Source organism: Physcomitrium patens, chromosome 12 (genome assembly GCF_059467195.1).
Source record: "Physcomitrium patens ecotype Gransden chromosome 12, ASM5946719v1, whole genome shotgun sequence".
Classification (NCBI taxonomy): domain Eukaryota; kingdom Viridiplantae; phylum Streptophyta; class Bryopsida; order Funariales; family Funariaceae; genus Physcomitrium; species Physcomitrium patens.
The window spans coordinates 12,476,617-12,497,824 of record NC_143421.1 but is presented as its reverse complement, the minus strand read 5'-3'; the positions used below and the strand labels follow the sequence as shown (position 1 = coordinate 12,497,824).

Genomic DNA, 21,208 nt, shown 5'->3' with positions numbered 1-21,208 from the left:
AATAGATTGTTGCTAAACTATCAAAACCCCAATATGTGACGTTAAATGTTCAGCCATACATTGGCGAGATGAGAAATGCAAACTCAAAATAACACGAAGTCAAGAGGTCACCTCAAAAAATTACCATGATAACGACTGCAAAGAACCCGTGAATGCACTGTGAGGGCACGAAATCCATCTATCGTTTAAATTGACACACAATGCGAGTCTAAATACGCTGGAAAAGACCATGTGTTCCTTTTAAAACAATCTTCAGAATTTTAGTGCTCATCATCTTAATGAGGACATGGCAATCACACTGCTCTCAAACAAGACGGGCGATCTTGAAAGCTATCCCATCTGGCAAATAAATATTTGCATCATCAAAGTTAGAAACAATTCTTACTTTGATATCTTGAGAAGCAACAGCTCCTCAAACAGTAGGCTTGGTTAATTGATCTTGATGCTGTTTTCAAAATTTGTCACCAGTTGGGACTTGGTCAGCAGAGAAGAGCCCCAACTCTCGTTCACCACAACGTCAATGGGGCATCCAATGTACAGATTATCGAAATCAACAGAACATTCTCGCTCTATCGGCTCAGCAGCCAGAGCTAAAGTACCAGCATTTGAACCACAAATCTGGACTCGAAAAATGCCTTCCTCCTCAGGTCGCCTCTGAATTTCGCGGATACCCAAGTGAAGAAGTGTTAATTACATAAAACTGAAGAAAAACAAGCGATAATTTTGCTGTTCAACTGGGACGACATACACCTCCGCTTTACTTCTAGAAAACAAGACTATCCCAAGCTAATGCACTGATTGTAAACAACAATATTTGGCAGGATGTAGCTATATGCTCAAGGACATGAAGTGTAAACAGAAAAGAGATGAGTGGGAGTAGACCCAATCAATACTTGAGAACGTTGCACAACTGAAACAAACTAACTAATCTGAAGCAAATTCGCCCACATAGATATTTCTCCACATGTGATACCATATCCAGTTTCTCCCAAACTCGTTGAAGTGGTAGGTTCCCGACCATTGTTACAATAACCGAATAGAGCTTTCTTCCAAAGTCATCCAATCTCTTACCTCAAAGCGGTTCCTTCACCTCATCATTGATTTATTTTAAATTGTCCTGGAGTGCTCTACGGTGGCTTAGCCCATTACTAGCCTCAGATGCATTAGCCGGAGCTTAAAGCATAATCTCCCTTTCACGTCATCTCTATTCTCCACACCAAACAGCTTTGCAACCAACTTCCCGGCTTAGCCTGCGAAAAATTCAGCAGATCTTCAGAATTCACAGAGCTCATGTAGGTAAGGAAACCTGGTCACTGCATAAACTTGAAAAACTAAGCAAGCTAACTACTGCTTGTGTGGAGCACGCATGTGGAAGCAGAGCGATTGTTCAACATCACCAACAAATCTATATTCTAAAGGACGACATTGTAGTGGGGTCCTGTGATAGAACAATGGCAGGATACTTTAGAAGTGAAAATGCATACTGTGTAGGTCGGCCAAAGACAAACCAATGCAACATCAAATCAATTGATAATGTCATATCCATGTCAATGGGATTTAAAAGATCAAATCGATCGTGTGGCACAACATAACTGCAGTATAACAACAGTTACAAACTCCCAGACATAAAAATAGTCCCAGCTAATATTACTACCAGAAAGGTAGAACACCTTAACGCTTCAAAGAAATTCTTTGAGTATCTTCAAGAAAAAGGGATTGAAAATTATGACCTTGACTAAATAATGTTCTAAGTCAAGCAACCGCTTCAAATCAATTAACTTCATGGACGAGTACAGCAGCAGCATGTCTGAAATACAAGGACTACAAAATTAATACATTTAAAAGCGCACCAGAAGTTTTAGTAGTTGCAATTGAGCATCAGCTTTTGCAAATGTCACCAAATTTTTCTGTTCAAACTGCTAAACCCTCGGATGCTGGAGAAAGGATTTTGGCCACTCGGAAATTCATATGTGCAACGCGAACCAATTACTCAAGTAGGTACCACCATCCGCACATCCTAATCCCTGACATGCAACCTAACAATGTCCAAAATACCGCTCAAGCAATCAGATAATAAAATGCTGATGCGAACCTCCTTCCGTTCACATCTAAGTTGGTGTTTAGCTTTCCTGTTGACTGAAGTTACTGCAGCGACAGGATTACTAATCTCAGGAGTGCTGAAGGCACCTTCTATTGGTGCGTTATTTTCGCCATGATCAGTAAGAACTATTGACTTAGCCAAAAACAGAAGGGGAGTGTCTAAAATTACACTCAAGTTTGAATAGTACCCGCGCTTTGACAATGAGTTCCTAGGCGAACGAACAGTTGTCATTATTTATCACTGGAGCTGACCATTAACACCAATCACATAACCGACTCAGCCAAGGATATGCACTTCACGCACATCCATCGAACACGAAGAACCACAAATTCAGTCAGACGATTCAAATATGACGTATAAGTTGCGTGTAACCTACCTTTCTGACAACATAACAAACCAGATCAAAAATTACAGCCGACAGGATTTGACAAACACACAATCCGAAAAAAAAATCGCACAGAGCAAATGAAAACCCGAAACATCTCACAAAATCTCATGTTGCAGCAGTAAGACGACATACACACCTCTACAGATCCTGCATTGTCTAATTCCATAAAAAAATCGCCAGGTCCCGGTGAAGCGGGAGAGGGAGAGAGATCATGAGGCGCTTCTTCATCAGGGCACCCGAGCCCACCCTCCCCTGCGGCGCTCCAGCAGAGGCCGTCTCCATCCTCCTCCTCCGTCACCGCAGCAGCAGCAGCAAACCTTAAACCTGATTTATGCACAAAACACACACACTGCAACGACATCTCGGCGTCATCGCCTTCAAAACACGATCCTAAGTGACTACACAACAGCAAAAATAAATAAGTAAATAACTAAAAAATAACTGAAAAAACTAATAACAAAACTAAACTATAAAAAACTAAAACTATATATATATATATATATATATATATAATATAAACTAAAAATAGAAAACAAACAAACAAGCTGCAAAACGAGGCGGCAACTGATGCTGTGAAAACCCCTTCCCTTCATTTATGGATGAATGAATATATGGCTGTGTAGATGAATTGTTGTTTTGTGGATGGATGAAAATATGCATGAATGATGGAATTGGATTCCACCGTTTATCATTCATCCTCAAGGCAGAGTCGTCTGTTTGAACCCGTTCGTTTAAGGCTGAGTCAGATTGTGATGACTGAGGAGGTCTTTATCTTGAGAGAGGAAAAAAGTTAAAAGGTGGGACTTTTTTATTTATCAAAAAGTAGAGTGAATAGTGTTTGTTGTCTACAAAATATTTGTGTTGGCTTATCTTATCATATCAGGTAGCTTTTACAAAAAAATTGAAAAGTCATGTCAGAAATTACTAAAGCAATTCCTATATTTTAAGAAATATTGTTACTGTTATTATTTTAATATCTAAGCAATCAAAAACAATAAAATAATTTATTTTTGTTAAAGCAATTGTTAACAATTCACAATAAAATACCCCTAAATGTTCTAAATGTACTATATTATTTACTGATTGATGATAATGCAAATCATTTACAATCATTGCTTTATTTAGTATATTTAAAAGCATAGTACAAAGCATGTTAATAGAAGAACAAAATAAAAATAAAAAGGCAACTATATCGTTCAATTGGGATGAGTTTTTTCTGAATTATTCATAATACCATGTTGCATGAACCTGAACACAATGTATCTTTAAAAATTCGTCCTTCATTTAGCAGTCATTTCTTGTGTTGTAATCAACCATTAGAAAGAAATGCACAATGCTTATCCATATTTAATGTATATATACCTTCATCAAAATTTATATCGGCATGTACACCAATAAGGTGTCCAACATTTTTAGATAGAACAATGTCTTACTTTAGCATAGTTGTCACAATAAGATTAGGGTTTTATTTATTATTAATCAATTTTTGTATTAATTAAGAAATTTATTATTTTTTATTTTAAATTTTATAATTAATATAAATTTATGAATCAAATTCTTTTTTAGATTTCCTTCTACTTGATCTTCTAAATTAAGATTAATTCATTAAAAATATTAGAATAAAACATGTTTCTAGTATATATATATATATATATATATCAATATATATATCTATATATATATATACATACATATACAACATTTTAAGTAGGCTGATTTAGTGGCAAGTCTAAAATATTGTTACAAAAAAGTAATTCAAACCGTAGAGAAATTACCAAATCTAATAGGTTCTTCAAAAAAAAATTACAATATATAAACCATTCAATATATATATATATATATATATATATATATATTGTAAATACCTAATAAAAATTTCTAGTAAATAGACTAGGCAATAAGTTCTAATAGAAAGCTTTTCCTAAAAACTTAAAGAAAAATTTTATAGTAACCTTAAAAAAGGCTAATATGTTTTAAATTAGTAAAACATGAGGCTAAGATCATTTTTCAATCTTGTAAATTTCCTTCCTAAATCCTGTGTATGATATGGCTTGTGAATTGTTTTGTATCTTAATATGATTTCCTTTGCTTTTCATTTATTTATTTGTTTGCTATTTAGTTATATTCTAATACAATTTATTCCTATAATCACTTTTTGATCTTTTTGTACAAAGTTGTATCCCTTCCAAAGTTGTGTTTGACTTTGAATCCACATGATTCTTATATAACATAGTTTTATGACTTCCATGCACAAGTGGGCTTCCTATAATCTTAAGCCACTACCATGCACCAGCCACAAAAAGAACTCTATAATTTAATGAATTATGAAGAGTAAACAAATCCACATACAAGTCCTGGTTTCTATCATTTGACTTAATGCCACCATCACTTATTCCATATGATTCATTTAATGCACACTTTATTAAAAAATTAAAAATTAAAAAATTATAACTGTAATAATACCACCTTATTATTCATTTAAAATAATAATCATAATGAAAACATATCTTATTATGATTGACATACACACTATGTATATTTCTCATTCTTTATTTTACTTTTTTTCTTTGTTGTAACCATGGTTTATTACGAACAAATATATACATATATATATATATATATATATTCCTCCATCTGTATAGTGTGTTCTTGGACAAGCTTTCTCTTAACCACATGTTTTCAGCTAGATTCCACATGTCTTTGAAAAAAGTTAAGTTGTCAATTGTTGTGAATTCAACAGACAAGATTTGCAACAAATACTTATCCAAAAAAAGGAAAAAAAAGGAAAAATTGTTTTACCACAACAGTACTGAGAACAGACACCCACCTGATTGGTAGCAAGCACCCTTAGAGACCTTAATTAAACCCAATTACCCCCCCCCCCTTCTTCTGTTTTTATTTATTTATTTATTTATTTTTTTGTGTGTGTGTGTGTATGTTTCACAACAGTTGATTGTGATGAGAATGGACTCTGACGAAGAATAATAAGCTGGCATCCGACACACACACAGAGTACAGCAATCCTGTCCAATCTCTCGTATTGTCAGATTGAATTAGAGGGTTTTTCCGTGTTAGAATAGCATCCTGCAATGAGTGTTCGTAGAGAGGTGAAAGTGTTGATTAGAATGTTGTTTGTGATTGTCAGGCATTGTTTGTCAGGGGGGGGAGTGGTGGAGCAGGGACCTAACTTAGTCCAAGAGATGTAGTCTTGTGCGTGAATCCAGTGTTTTGACAGTTGGGTCTGTAGCGTTTGCATCACTGTGACTTGAAGGCGGGGAGCTTTGGTGTGGATTGGATAGGACAGGCTCATGAGGTGGATCACGGAAGTACTTCTCTGTGACCAGCACACGGCATACACGGAGTGAAGGTGATGCTTTTCTGCGGTTTTGTCGTGGGTTCGTTCACTTGTTGTACTTCGTTTTCACACAAGAATATGTACCCACACCAATGTGGATCCTGTAAGAATGTAATGCTGAACAGATCTCAAGTTGGATGTGCTGTTGCAATTGTATCTCTGCTTAAGTGCGGGTGTAAGTAGAGACAAGCGATGCTAGAAACCTACCAACAGTGGAGTAGAAAAAAACAGAGGTCGACAGGCGATTCAGCATCCTCTTGGATTTAAATTTGGTGGCCTCAACATTCTAAATTGGATTCAAAACAATGCCAAACTCAGTAAGATGGTTGGCGAAACCCAGGAACAAAGTCACAGTCGTCGACATTTCAAAGTTTCCTTACACAAGCACGACTCACTTGAACATCAACCAACGTTGAAGATCGCAAGCACTAAACTTCCGTAAACAGGAACTGATGTTATCCTCTCGAGGAGGATGGCCATGTTAATCATTCGCCATAAATGCTTCACCAGATGAAATAAAGAAAATCATGTGGGACTTGATTGCATAGATGATAAATGATGCAGCTTATGCATGACGCCTTTCGAAGTCTGGAAAGATATCACAAACCCTATGTAACCTTCAACATGTATGCCAATTCCGTGACTGCGCACTTGGTGTGAAGCCATCTTGCATCTGCATCTGCGTCTGATTGCACCCCTGGCATTCGCGAAATTTAAATCAATCTTCCATTGTAAGGTAGCGACAAAACCTGCAAGCTGTCTTCTAATACACTGTTGTCAAGATTAGAACGAAATACCTAGCTCTGACGGTGACAGATTGCATCGGCCATTAAATTTTTTAAATAACATGATATTGGAATCGAAAGATGAAATAATCACCTACATATGGTTGATGCACATGCTGATTCGTTTAAGATTGATGTGAATAATAAAGAAGGTAATGTCCTATTCATCTGCTCTACAGTAGTTTGCAGGAGAGCACTTCCATAAGGTGAAGGGACATATTTCAGACGGACAACCCTCTCTGCGTATTTTCGAGAAGGAATAAATCACCTGGCAAAATTGAAAAATCCCTCTATTTGAACATTCGTGCGTAGGACTTTTTTTCCCTCTCATTCCTCTCGTTGATCTGAAAGCCGCAAAGCATGTTAGCGAGAAAAAAAATTTACACGGCATACGAACATCCTAACCATGCATAGAGGAAAATCCTTCACGTTTTAGTACCAAACTGCCCGGATCACGGGACGCCATTGTCCATAAATAAAACATTAGACTGAACTTAAATTGCTCAATACCAGAGTTGGTAGAGAAATAAAGATAACCTACCTTTTTCCGAACAGTTAGAAGCTCTCTTCTAATCCCAGCTGTACAGATAAACATTACAGATAGTCAGCAAGTAACAGAAGAGATTGGACGCCTAAATTCGTATTGAATCCTAATAGTTTCCAAATCGACAAACTGCGGATATTTTGAAGGACACTTCCTAATTCTACGCACACCTGAGAAATTTCCAAACCTACAATATGGCGATCTAAAATGTAAGAACGGCCAGTGGCATCCGCAACTGATTGTTCCAGATGCCTTCTACAAAAATAAGTTCGTATAAACAGCATTAATTTAAATAAGAAGAAGAAGGAAAAAAGAAAAAAAAAAAAAAAAAAAAAAAAAAAGGCAATGAAATCTAGAAGATACCAATTCACTCACCATCATTCGGTTCAATGTTAGAGGCCTTAGTCAAGCTCAGCAATGCTGAATCGATATCGCCCATCGCTAAATGAGCCTGGCCTTGACGGAAAAGTGCTTTAACATTGTCAACTCCGGTTTGCATAGCATATTCACAATCGGTCAAGGCGCCTTGGGGATCTTGAAGTTTCAACTTGCAAGCCTGCCAGAAAAGGCAGATTTTACAACATAAAACCACATAAGACAAGCAAAACTCGATAATGTAAAATGTAGATACTACACCTTGACAACTAAGTGTTTACAGTTCTAATTGACTACTCCTGAAGAAACAGAAATATTCAAATACCAGAACGAATTATTTGAGAGGAGTCTTGAGAAATTAACTCACAGCACTATTGGTCAATATAAGTGATTTCATCTTGCGCAGTGAATTGCTTCTTGCTGTAAACCAACGTGTAACAACACTATGTAAGAAAACAATTAAAACAAATCACCTAGTGAATAAGGAATCCTTCAAACGATACTTTAAAAATGCCATCCATAAAAAGTACGCCTAAAAAACTTACTTTCATCAAGCTCCTCTTTCTCCCAACATACATCTAGATATCGTAACGCCTTACGATACTTTCTTAGAGCAGTCTTGTAATCTCCTTTCTGCTTCGAAAATACAAGGAAGGTTACCAATGGATCTATAAACCCCACGAAACTTCAAAGAGGCATTAGCCAATAATTTTTGAGGGTTAATGAAACTGCTTATCACCTTAAAAAACTCATTCCCAAAAGCACGGGCTGAACCAACAGCTGTTTCCCACCAGGCTGCATCAGCTGGCTGCGTATCCAAATCGGAAGGCCAATCAGGATATGTGTCTCCGTCTTGTGCAAATCCTGAAAATTTCATTATCCATCACTATAACGTTCCGTATAGCTCACTAGTCCTTGATATCGCAAAACACTCCTCTCCTCTTAAGAAAGCAGGAGATGCAGCCACGGCATTTAAATATGGGTCCCACCGCCCAAAAAACACACACGAGGTTTACCATCACAACCACCGAGTTCTAACAAAAAGTGGTAAAATGAGAAGACAAATAAGTAGGATGAAGAGCATTAAAGAGTCCCAAGCTCATACCCACGACGCCATCGTCTGCACCTTCCAACAGTTCACCGCAGTCCACAATGCGCACCTCGTTTAAGGGTAAATTGGTGGCACTGTCGGTTGGCTGGTGCTCAATGGAGCGCACGATTCCCATGCCCTTCAAAATTCTTCCGAACACGACATGCTTTCCGTCGAGATGTGGAGTTCGATTAGTAATAATAAAAAACTGGGATCCATTGGTGTTTGGACCAGCATTCGCCATAGACAGCATACCCTTCCGTTCATGCTTCATTTGAAAGTTTTCATCATCAAAAGTCTTGCCGTATATAGACTCGCCACCAGTTCCATTTGCATTCTCAAAATCTCCCCCTTGGATCATGAAGCCTTTTATTACCCTATGAAAAACGGCGCCCTGTTGATAGAAGAGCATCCACGGCAAATTACACTATCAGAAGTTGATCAATTAGCAGTAAGGAGCAACCAAGCTATGCACCCACAGTGGATCACAAATTTATGCAGACTGCGACAGAAGAAGACTTCAACTAGCCACGACCGCATGTTCTCCACATCTTAACTACACAAACGCTACCAGGGCAGTGTCTACGAATCGTTACATTCTTAGAGGAGTGTCCTCTCAAGACGTAGTAGCGTGAAAAAAGAGACTTACGAATACGACAATATAACACCTACAAATTGCAACTATCCTCCTAGCGGAGACAGCAGCTTTGCCTTCCGTTAGAGCACGACTGGTGGGGCATGAAGAGAGGCATAGAATTGTAGATGGTTGCAATAGTTACTTAGATGGTATCTCCCGCTCCCTCGCAAGTAAGCTGTGTAATTAATTTGTGTATTCTGTTCCAAATGAGATGAGGTCCCTAAACTTTACAAAGACGATTTACGACGGCAATCTGGCCAGGAAGACCATCCTACAGCAATAAGCGCTTTCTACCAAAATCTTTTTGGACAAATTCACCACGACGTCCCATCAACACCATCGTCTTCTCAAAATGTTCGTGTCTTACGGAATCCACACTACCCACTAGATTCACGGCACGAAGCACGATAATAAACTGTAATCCGATGAGCATTTTGACGTAGGACGACCTATGAAAACTGCCGACATGAGATCCATACGTGTCGTGAATGAAAGAGGAGCTGAATAGATGCCATACTTTGTAATGCAAGGGGCGCCCAGAGATTTTCCCGATGCCTTTCTCTCCCGTGCACAGGGCGCGAAAATTCTCAGCAGTTTTCGGTACAACATCCGCGAAAAGCTCGAATACGATCCGACCTTCCATATCGCCGCCAATACTGATATCAAAAAACACCTTCGGGTTCCTGGACTCCATGGCTGCGGTCTCCGCGCTCATGCTTGTGGACGGAAAGGGATCACGTTGTACGATGCTTAACAAACTCCTTCACCCAGTCAACTGCACTCCACACTACTTCCTGCACCCGCAACTAACCAAGAGCACCTTGAAGCAACGAGCCGCTGCAACCCGCAACACACTGCGCTGTTTCTTCTCCCTCAAAGGATTCCCTCGCACACTCAAATTCCAAAAACCATAATCCAAAAAACCGAAACACCAAAAACAAAAATTACAAATAAATAAATAAATAAATAAATAACGCACTACCAACTTCCACGCTCCCACGAAACTCTAAACTAACCGACGAGCTAGGGTTCCAGATTCTAACCAACTGGAAAGGCCGATCAACAAAACCCACAGATATATGAAATTCAACTCTAGGCTACACACACCACATCAGTTGCAGCAGCGCTCACCACTACAAAAACTTACTGAAAAAAACGAACTATCCAGATCACCTTCTAACAAACCAAAACTTCGAAGCAGCAGCAAAGACACGATGAGAGTGAATCTGAGCGGATTCCTGCTCTTCCTCCTCCTCCTCGATTACGTGCGTACTTTGCACATCCCCCGAAAATTCGCAGCAAAAATTATAACCGCCGCCAGGTATTGTGGCATCCTATCAATACCAACCTCGCCTTGGGGCCAGCCAGCCAGCACGCTAACGGAATGGAACCCTCTCGACGAATCCCGCCCCCTTTCCCTGCGGCTCCGAGAATCTTCGAACCCGACAGATCGATGATGATACGAATAGAATAGCCTGTACTACGCCGAAATACGAAAATATAAAAATTACAAAATAGCGACAAACAAACACGACAAAAAGCAACACACGCCTCCGAAATTCCTATTAAAAATGCTAGTCGATGGTGATCCCTCCTATAGGTTCAGTTTCCACCTAAAACTGTCGTCGTGATGAGCGTTATCTGCCCCGAGGCCTGTCCAGAGGAATACCCGTTCCGCCACGGAATTGGGTGCTGGGTGGGGGGGGGGGACGTGCTGGGTTGTAGGAGAGCGTGGTCGGTATCGATGGAAATCGGCAGCGCGGAGCCCGAGAAACTAATTGACATGTGTCCTTGAACGTAGGGGAACGGATGGGGAGCTTTCTAGCTTTGCATGCCAATGGAATTCCGATTCCGGCATTATTAATGGAATTATTAGTGTGCTGCTGCTATTCATTGCTTGCCTTAGTTAATTCATCCCCCCTCCCTCTCCCCGCCGATTTTTCATCTTTCATTCACCCATCTCTTAAACAGCTTGCTTTTCAAATTAGGGCATAGTCAGCAACCTCTGGAACAGCCCCATTCCGACTTAGAACTGTACTTGCAAGCTTGCTTGCATGCATGCATTCCGCTGGTTCAACAATTGGCGCACCTGATCTTAATTCACTTGCAGTAACACGGTATCAAATTATTCTCTTCCTCTTCAAAAACGAGGATTTTACAATTAAAATCTGATCTGAAACAACAGTACTGCAGTGATTAAGATGTTGGGCACAGATAAAAGACGAAGAAGAAGAAGAAGAAGGAAAAAAAAAAAAAAAAAAAAAAAAATAGTTGGGTATGAGAAGTAACAAATCAGAGAGTAATACAGCTATTGTTCAAAGTGGGGTATCGATCTAGTAACAACTACTAGTGGTAACAGCCCCGGAAACTCAGTTTGTAGGGCACCCACATCAATTTTCGTGCAAAAAAGAGAATTAGGTCAACAAGGGTGGGGTTCAGTGGGGGAGTGAGCGAGGCCATGGACACCTTTCATTAGAACGGTGGACGACGTCATCAACAATGGAGATTAGCCCATTATCTCTGACACGCAAGCTCCCTTTTACTGCGATATCCACCGGAAAACAGCCATTCGAGATCGTAATCCGGGGTGGTGAACGCGTGGAACAGGCACAGTTGGTACTCACCTCACTTCCTAAGTATAGCCAGGGATAGATCCATATGGTAGAATCCTTTTTTGTATTTGAACTTGTATAAGCGGGTGTCATCGATCCCTCATATTGAATGCTGTATATTCTATTATTGGGCTTTCCGGTAAATTGTTATTCTGAATGATGTGGATTGTGCTTTACATGTGGACTTGTTGGCCTGGATGCCATATCTCTCCTTCATAACAGTTGGCACACTTGCTTTGGCTCTATGGCATACATTGTAGGATTGTAGTGAGCCTGGAAACCTCTGAATCTAATAGGCATATGGACATACACACACTTGTTGGTTCTTATTAAATGCTGGTCCCAAAGATTATGCAGAAAATCAACTTGTGGTTATAGCCAGCTTACTTTCACATTTCATGCCCCACTCTCTTAAAAGTTTAACAATATTTATGAAGATATTAATGTCACCTAATGTTTTTGAATAGATGTGTCAGAACCAAGATGGAAAATTAATTTTGAGTTTGCAAAAATAGGTTTACACTGTGAATTATGATGAATTTGTTGTATTACTACACAGACAATGCAGAGCTCTAAATTTCTTCCTTGCATAGCTTCAATTTAGAACATGCTTTCATGTTGAGGAAGGGAGGGATCTGAGAATCCACTTGCTAAACATACACACAAAATTGTTACATTTATGTCTATAAATTCAGGCTAAAATCCTTTTGAAACCTTGCGGTCTGGAAACATTGGGTGGAAACAAAAGGTTTGTCAGCTACTATACAGGAACCACCTCTGGCAAAAAAAAGGAGTCTCATGCTACATAAATTGCATAAAAAGTGAACAGGCAAAACCCTTGCCTTTCATACCAACTTGATTAACAACTGTCTCTTTATACCCCACCCCCAGTAAAAAGCAGCTGAATTAACAACATGTGGATTTGTATACACAACAGACCCAGTGGGTGCAAGTCTTTTCCTGGCTCAATCCAATGCATAACAGCATCTCTTCTCAACAAACCACCAATTTGTAGATACTAATCTCAATTTTTTTTTTAGATTGTAACTTCTCAAAGTTCACAAATAAATGCGCCTCTGTTGGAGGATATTGGAATGGATATTTAAAATCATGGTTTAATTGGAAATGTTGAAAATGTGACTTGGAATGAGAAATTTCTTTGAAAACAAAAAATGAATTTGACAATTGCAGGAGGATTTCAAGTGATTGTGGCAAAATTAAACATTCACAATGCACCTTTCTGCACAATTCATATTTAGGTGGTTATTAAAAATTGATGAGTTTGTGTCTTGCATGGTGTAAGCCTGAAACTGTATTATATTGTTATTTTTATTTTTGAAGTATATACATGTATATGAATACATATATATATATATATATACATGAAATTCATTGCTGTATGTAGACTTGGGATGTGATGTTCTAGTGTACATACTAATGTATAGGCATCAGTTCAGATGTTTACAATTTACATGCAATTGCATGTGTACATACTTAACTTGCATTGCTAAGCTATTAAGCTGCATTACTTAGTTTGCAAAAGTGTGTTTTAATAACCCATTATGAATATACCAAACCTGAGTTCACACATCAAGTTGAGCCATGTGATGAAGGTACCAAGTTATTTAATTTTGGGGGAAGAGTTGTATTATTGGGCTCTGGTCCAGGTACAGGGTTAGTTGCAGTTCCCTAGTGGAGATGCTGTGAGATAGACCTAATTGCTTTGGCTACCCCCATTCTGCTCAGCTGGCAGTCCCATGGAATGGGTGGGAGAGAGAGAGCATAGCCAGTGACCACACAGCAGTAGTGTTGAGACCACCCAAAGGGAGCATTAATTGAATGAAAAGTGTACCATAATTTTGCCATCAAAAGTGTGTGATTAGGCAGCATTATCTCTCAGTTTTACTAAATTCTGAAAGGCTGCTCTCACAGCTTGATGGTTCAGATCAGTTGGCAGCTATTTTCAACAACATTATATTTGTCTCATGCAGCTGGATCAATTTTCATAAGACCCAGTTTGGAACGTTTACAGGAACTCATCTACTGTGAAGTAATGACTGGAAGAAGGGAAAACAAATTTTGAACTTCATTACACATGACAATGTCATGCACCTAGCTCATTACATGTTATGTGTATGGTTGTCTTACACATCTGAGGCTGACATTTGAATCTCTAATCTTACAAATATTAAAATTCTGCACAAGTCATTCACTGGGTAATTTATTTACCTGGCAGAGCACATGAAGTAATCTCATCATGGTTACATGGTGTGTGCCATTATCAGCCATGAAGCTAAAACAAACTGCCTCATGCAATTAAAAATAAATAAAAACCAAACCAAACCAAAAGCAAATCACTTCATTTTACTCTGTGGTGGCATTTTCCATGCTCAGAGCTTGTGGTACTTGAAACCCTGGCCCTCAAAGATGGGTGGTGTGATGTGTGTAGAAGTGTTTTGTGTAGCCCTTGCAGGGTGATTTGTAGATTTAAAATCTGAACAATTTTAGAAGAGGCGGGAATAGAAACTGAGGATAAATAGGATGGAAGTGGAATGTAAAGTTACACTCAATTGAGGAGGGGGAGGAGATAGTCTCCTTGTCCCAGTAAGGCCTTGACATATTTGTTATATGGAAGTCTGCACAAGTTGATTATGCTGATTAGAATTAAAAATATGGTGTTTATTGCACCACTGCACACACACAGCAGTGCCAAAGTGTGTACAAGAATCTTCATTTTTTTTCAGTGGGTGGTGATGGATAATAAAAGGAAGCTAATTAACTAATCCACATTATCCACCTATCCATGATGAAAGGATGGAATTCTGAAGGTGAGGTGGGGGGGGGGGGGGGGGGGAGAGGGCCATGATTTGGGAGGCCTACAAGTTGCAATGAGATGGGGTGTCATGAGATCCTGATGTTGCATTGATGAGAGTGGTGTGAGCATTGTGGGACCTGCGTGCCTGCCTGCCTGGGTCTCTCACTCTCTCATTCTCTCTACACTACTGACTGTGGCTGGCTCCTCATGATGGAGGCAAGCATGCTTAACAGGCAAGTGCAGGATCCTGCTTGCGATGCTACCCAATTGACACCATTCAAGTCCCTACTCTGGGAATGACATTGTTGCCATTCACTGCAACAGTCCCTCCTCCTCTCTATCATTCATGACTGTGAGAGGGCCATTGCCTTTCAATCAATCACCAGGCATGCTCTTCTCTCATCTTCCTCTGTGTGCTCACCTTCCCCTTGCAATAGTCACAACATGCTTGCATCATGGAAAAGAGGAACACATGTTTCAGTGCATCACCAGGCATGCACTTCCCTCCACTGATCCAACCCTAATCCCAAGGTAATGTTGTACCATGCATGATGGAAAGTTAGAACAAATACCGAAAGTCTTTACAGATAAATTCCTTGATTTGCTCTTTGTTGAACATCCTGTCCTGTAGTGAGGAGGAGGAGCTCTTACTTGCAAAGGATGATAACCTTCTGCCAAGTCCCCATCCTATAAAATTCCTCAGTTTCATTCTTCTAACTCATAGAACACATCCCCTTCCTTTCTGTCAAAACCAATTTGAAGTGCTAAGATTATTCTAATGCAGCAAAGCTGGGCTATAAATGGTGGTACTGTGGGAGATTTTGCTCTTGAGTTATAGAAAACCTCACTTTTAAAAAAAACTATGATTCTAAAACCAATAAAGGATAAGTATCTAAGTGAATTCTAGAATTATTAATATTCAATAGCAATTGAAACAATAATGTATGTTGGCAGAGGTGTTGAAAGCACTTTTTACTGTGTGGCAATAAGTCCACCTTTGCTGTGTCATTCCCATCTTCTAACTTACAAGGTACATCAGCCATGAGGAGCGTGGGAAATCTTTTTCTGTATTTACTAGGTATTCCAGTATTCTCTTTTGGGTGGATTTAAAAAAAAAAGAAAAAAAAAAAAAAAAAAACTTATACCAGAGAAATGATTCAATAGTGTGTTTAGATGTGCAGTGTTATATTTTTATTACTTTTTTGCAACAATTAAATACCCATTTCCCCCCCTTTTTTTTTCATGAAATTGCAACTTGGTGGCATGGACCAATTCATTTGTACAAAAATAAAAATGCGTTCTGGCAGTTTGACATTGTCTTTGACACGTATTTCTAAGCCCCATTTCAACATTTTTTGCAGTGCATGAGAATAAGTTGGGATGAGCAAAATAAGTTTCTCAGGTTAACAGAATCTCCATGTGATTGTTAATTTGTTTGTTAGGATCACACAACATCCACGTAGACAAGGGCTCCTCCTCTACCACAGTAGCCTCCTTTTGGAATTTGTGAAGATGTTCAGAATCTACACTTCCATTCATCACCTTTCACAATGAGAGACTTGGTTATACATCACAAAACACACACACTAGTTGTTTATTCTTGGCAAATATATGATTTTGGAAGGGACCTGAAAATTGAGTGTGTAATTGAGTTGCACTGGGGAATTTGGAGTATAATTTATTTGCTCGTAGTGGGTCAGTCAAGCTGCAAACAACCAGAATCTTGTAGCAGAATTACTGCTCTAACAGCATATCCAACTTTCAATCTGTTCAGTATTGCATTCGGAGGGGATTTACGTTGATGTGGGGACACATTCTTGTGTTCAGAATTTCTAGCTGGATGGAACACAACTCCACTTTATATTTATTTTATTATGTTTTTGTTCTTGTTGTAATTTAAAGAGAGGCAGATCACTCTACCCTCTTTGATTGAGACAGTGGCCACAACACCATCCAAGTTCATGAGCATGATCATAAACTGAACATCTATCAAATTCAACAAAGTACACAAAACTAAAAACTAAAAGAAAAACACAAAAACAAAAACAAGTACTACCTCCTTGTATTCCTCTAAATGACTTGGCCAATACCAGAGAATTGTTTGCATTCCAATTACTCAATTTATAAGGGCCTTTCAAAAATTATTTTATTTGTCAGCATTAAATTCACAACTTCTCAGTGTGCTGTTGGGTAATCCTGTTTGACTTGTGAGCTGAAACTGGAAGTGGGAGCTTGAATACACGACCCGGAAGCATAGCAAGTGTTCACAGCAGAGCACATGCCGTGATTCCAACTGAATGCGCCACTGCTAACTTCCGATATTGCAGTAAGCTTCATAATCTCTACATCTTCGCATTCAGAAGGCAGCATTAATTGCTGGCCGTGTCCCGGTGCAATTCATGCAGGTGTTCAAGAGAACACCAAGCAAGTGATAATAAAAACATAGACGATTACATCAGTTGCTGGACACAAACCTCACTGCCATGATTTCCTATGCCGCAGTTTTTGCCTTCCGTTCACAGCCAAGTAATATCACTCCGCAATCGATGCGTAATTTGAACGCAGGCTTAAGTGTTTTTACTTGACATTTTGTTCACTAAAACAGTTACACTGTCTTACTTTCTGTCACCTTTGGCATAAGTGCTTGTCATGTGAACTAGTGCTGCTCAGAGAAATTCCATACAAATGTCCCTCTTGTAGTTCGCTAGCTCTCGTCTAAATTGTTACTTCTAAGATCAAGGCCTATTCAAGCCTAAGCTGCAAGTGTGCAGCTGCAAATGTGCAAAGGTTCGTTTGATATCTTGTAAAAATTAGAAGTAATCTGTACCTCTGCATGTGGAGGAAGTGTGTCTGAACTCAATTTCCATGATTGTAGGATTCTTTTTCCTCACGAAACCTGACAATTAGTGGGTAATTTCGTTACTCTCTATATCCTTCGAGAATCTTTTGCCCGTCCTTCACAGGAAGTAGCAGACTTGAGGATCAATAAAGAATACACCTGTTCATTAAACGTCTGTTGGCCACGTTGTGAAGTGAATCGGTTCAAGTTCTTCACACAGTTGTATAGCATTATACTTTTTTCATCAATCTTCATGTGAAAGGAGAAGCACAGCCACGCCGTATTGAACTGGCAATAAAAATGACCAAGCACAGAAGGGCTAAACATTCATGATCTATTGCAGAAACAGAATTGTCATAGTTTGTGTCCTGTGGTGTGACCAGTGATTTGTTCGTTGTCGACTAAAAATTATCCAACGATAGGTTTTCTGGCACAGCTTGTTGTCCGAGAAAGCATACCATCTTTCTGTGCAGTTGAAAAAAAGCTAATGTTTCTCCAGAATTGCTCTTGGAGTATCAGTCCACGAACATTAAGAAGTTGACACCCTCGCTGGAGAAATCAATAGAACCAATCTCTAGAAGTGTGGGTAGAATGTAGCAGATTCAGCATTAAGTACATGTTCCGAATGGAGATGACATCATCCACATGAAAACTTATTCCCTGACCACAGAAACACATTCTGCTTTTGAGACAACAGAAAGTGGAATTGAACATAAAGCGCTGCTAACATTTTCATTCCCAACACAACAGACGATAAGTCTATTACTGTACCGTATTCAGGTTTATCAACAGTTGGGTGCACAGTTGGCCCATGTTGGCAACACCTCCTTATCGCAGGAAATGCTTCCAAGTCCCAAACACATTATCAATTAGGGCTCTTATGAATCACGATCCATACACAAAAGAGATGTACTGTCAGCTGTGTTTTGGATTCAGGCTGTGCGATTAAACCATCAGGGGGTTGAGAACAAGCTCAAACTATGGCTGTGTATGGATTCAACGGAGATTTTAAAGAATGATAGCAACTGACAGAACTTGTGGGTACTACTACTTCTGGGTTGTGGAAAGCTTTCACTGGGCCGGTTACGGACATTGCATCAGAAATTTACAAGTTGGTGGTGTGAAGACATCTTGTTCGGATGCCCTTTCGTACTGTCACTCACTGCAGTAGCCAGTCTCAAGCAACCCCATATTTTAAGCTCTCACAGCACACTTCCTTAGAGTCCAATCAGGAATGCCGCTTGGACCCACTAAAGAAATGTTAAGAAATTTTGTTATGTTCTGTTGTATATCACCCACAAGTTTGATCATTTATTCATTCATTCTATTCTATTCTATTCAGCTCAAGTTCAGGAACACCCAACTCTTGTAAATTTGGACTATCTGACAAATGTTTGCACATCCTCCATTGAAGCATATCCTCATTTGTCAAATTCAACATGATCGACAGGATAAGTGCAAGCTCAGCTTGTGTTCGACAGGATATTTGTCAAGCTAATTTCATCTCTCCATCTCTTGTAGTTTCCAATGCAGGTAATACTAGATGCTGTCCATGTTGTGCAGCTCATACCCTAACAAATAGTTTTGGAAAGCCTAAATCAAGTTAAGGATTTGTGCTACTCAGACCCTAATCCTACTAATCCCAAGTAAAGGGCACTGGAACCATTGTACAGTTGATTTTGTTGTCTAACAATGTTGGAATTGGCTTATTTGGTGCAAGTGCTATTATTCTTATCATGATTTTTTGTAGTTTTTTTTTTTTTTTTTTTTTTTTTTTTTGTATGATTTATTATGTGACATACATAAAATTTATTTTTTTATAAATATTAGAATTTGCTAATACCACCACAGATTTTGCAATTGCCACCACAATTTGCCATCCACTACATGTCCCTATACTTTTTGCTACTGCCACAACTTTTTTTTATCAATTTTTCAATCATTTTTTTGGTTAAATTTAAGTATATGTATATATAACATGTTTAAGTTATCATCTTAATTTTTTTATTGGAATTTTTAAAAAGATTAAATAAACATGTTAAGCATGTGTAGAATAGTACTGGCAATTGCAAAAACTATGGTGGCACAAAAATTGTTTTAAATACTATGTGTATATATATATATATATGAATGAGTAGAAATTTGGAATTATATTTTGTAGATATATTTTATATATTGAAGCTTAAATTTTTTATAAATTTTAAATCTTAGTATATAATTTTTAATATTTTTATACATTATATTTTTGTTTTGTAAATATTCCATATAAAGACATTTGTAAAAGTATTGAATTGATATTTTTCTTTATTTTTTTGTTAGTTTCTACAAGTATTTAATAATAGAGTATTATAAAATTCATTGTAGCACACTTGTAAATGTATGATAACAACAATTTTAAATATAAAATTTTAGTTTTAAAAAATAAAGCAAATAAAAAGAAAGTTTATATTTATAAAAAATTTAAATGTATGGTAACAATGATTCTAAATATAAAAATTTAGTATTCAAAATTTAAAAAAATAAAGTGGTAGTTCAAATTTATAAAAATTTATAAATTTAGAAATTTTTATAGGAATTAGGCAATCTTAATTATTTATTAGATTAAATTGATTATTTACAACTTATCATAAAAAGAAGTCAAGTACATAGAAAATTGGTTTAAATCAAATAAAAGGTATAAAATCAATGACATGACAACAATCGACAAAAAAAGAATGACTATACTTAGCATGACATAGTACATAAGGTATAATAATTTCTATAGTTTCTAACAGAAGAAATTATAACTTTGATTTTGCATCTCTTATATAAAACACTCAATTCATAAGTAGTTTGGAGGTCCATTACTTAGTTTAAAAAACACTATGAAACTTTTGAAAGTTAATTATTAATGATAGTTCTAAAGAAAAGACAACTAATTCCAACATAATACCACCTACAAATATTGACATGATTTGGTGAAGACGTCTTTTAAATTATTATAGCTTTGCTTTATATTTGTAGACATAAAAAATATATATATATATATCTTATAGATGAAACCTTAAAACTAAAAACTATCTGGATTAATAATAAAATAATAACTTAAAAAGTAATTAATATCTTTAATAGATATATATGTATTTGGATATATTTTTAAAATAAACACACTATCCTTCAATAATCCAAAAACTCCTCCAAATCACAATATTGCCTTAAATTTAATAGTACCTCTAATTGAATCTTTTACTCAAGTATTTCTAAATACCTTGAGTTTGACAATTTCATCAACATTTATTTTTTTTAATTTTTTATGTCATATTTTGTTCTATGATACATTATTTATATTGAATTTTTATTTCTTGTACTTCTAAAATAATTTAAAATAAAGAAATCTTAACTTTTTTTGAAAATAAGTTGTAAAATTATATATAAATTATTCATTAGAATAAATAATCAATAAAAATAATAATCAATAAATTTATTGATTATTTATATAATAAATTTACAAGTAATTTTTTATTGATTATTTATATTAATTTTTATTTATATTAATTAAATATAATAAATTTATTAATTATTTATATTAATTAATTAATTAATTTATTCAATAGACTATTAATATAAATAATCAATAAAAAATTACTTATGAAATTCAAATATATATATATATATATATATATTCTAA

General features: G+C 37.2%; 1 protein-coding gene and 2 long non-coding RNA genes across 18 annotated transcripts; 1 reads left to right on the top strand and 2 right to left on the bottom strand.

Annotated features, from left to right (window-relative positions):
* Positions 1–320: 320 nt before the first annotated feature.
* Positions 321–3,029, bottom strand: LOC149988041 (uncharacterized). 3 transcript variants are annotated; one of them, XR_016505824.1, is made up of 4 exons: positions 2,626–2,988; positions 1,731–1,807; positions 1,072–1,250; positions 620–654 (listed from the first exon to the last, which is right to left on the bottom strand). It is a non-coding gene; the product is annotated as an uncharacterized LOC149988041 (long non-coding RNA). The 3 variants fall into 3 exon arrangements; XR_016505822.1 differs by lacking the exon at positions 1,731–1,807 and having other exon boundaries at positions 321–654; XR_016505823.1 differs by lacking the exon at positions 1,731–1,807 and having other exon boundaries at positions 620–1,250; positions 2,626–3,029.
* Positions 3,030–6,283: 3,254 nt separating this feature from the next.
* LOC112289955 (peptidyl-prolyl cis-trans isomerase CYP40) lies at positions 6,284–10,841 on the bottom strand. 14 transcript variants are annotated; one of them, XM_090254934.1, is made up of 10 exons: positions 10,449–10,841; positions 9,793–10,069; positions 8,654–9,032; positions 8,288–8,412; positions 8,094–8,181; positions 7,916–7,968; positions 7,549–7,729; positions 7,171–7,208; positions 6,898–6,973; positions 6,284–6,604 (listed from the first exon to the last, which is right to left on the bottom strand). In XM_090254934.1, exons 2-9 carry the CDS (start codon positions 9,988–9,990, stop codon positions 6,920–6,922), a joined length of 1,116 nt encoding a protein of 371 aa, XP_090111060.1. In that variant the 5' UTR covers positions 9,991–10,069; positions 10,449–10,841; the 3' UTR covers positions 6,284–6,604; positions 6,898–6,919. The 14 variants fall into 14 exon arrangements, with proteins under 14 accessions (XP_090111060.1, XP_090111056.1, XP_024391497.1 ...); XM_090254930.1 differs by having other exon boundaries at positions 6,284–6,600; XM_024535729.2 differs by having other exon boundaries at positions 6,284–6,541.
* Positions 10,842–11,780: 939 nt separating this feature from the next.
* Positions 11,781–12,221, top strand: LOC149988040 (uncharacterized). Its single transcript, XR_016505821.1, has 2 exons — positions 11,781–11,891; positions 12,110–12,221. It is a non-coding gene; the product is annotated as an uncharacterized LOC149988040 (long non-coding RNA).
* Positions 12,222–21,208: the final 8,987 nt, after the last annotated feature.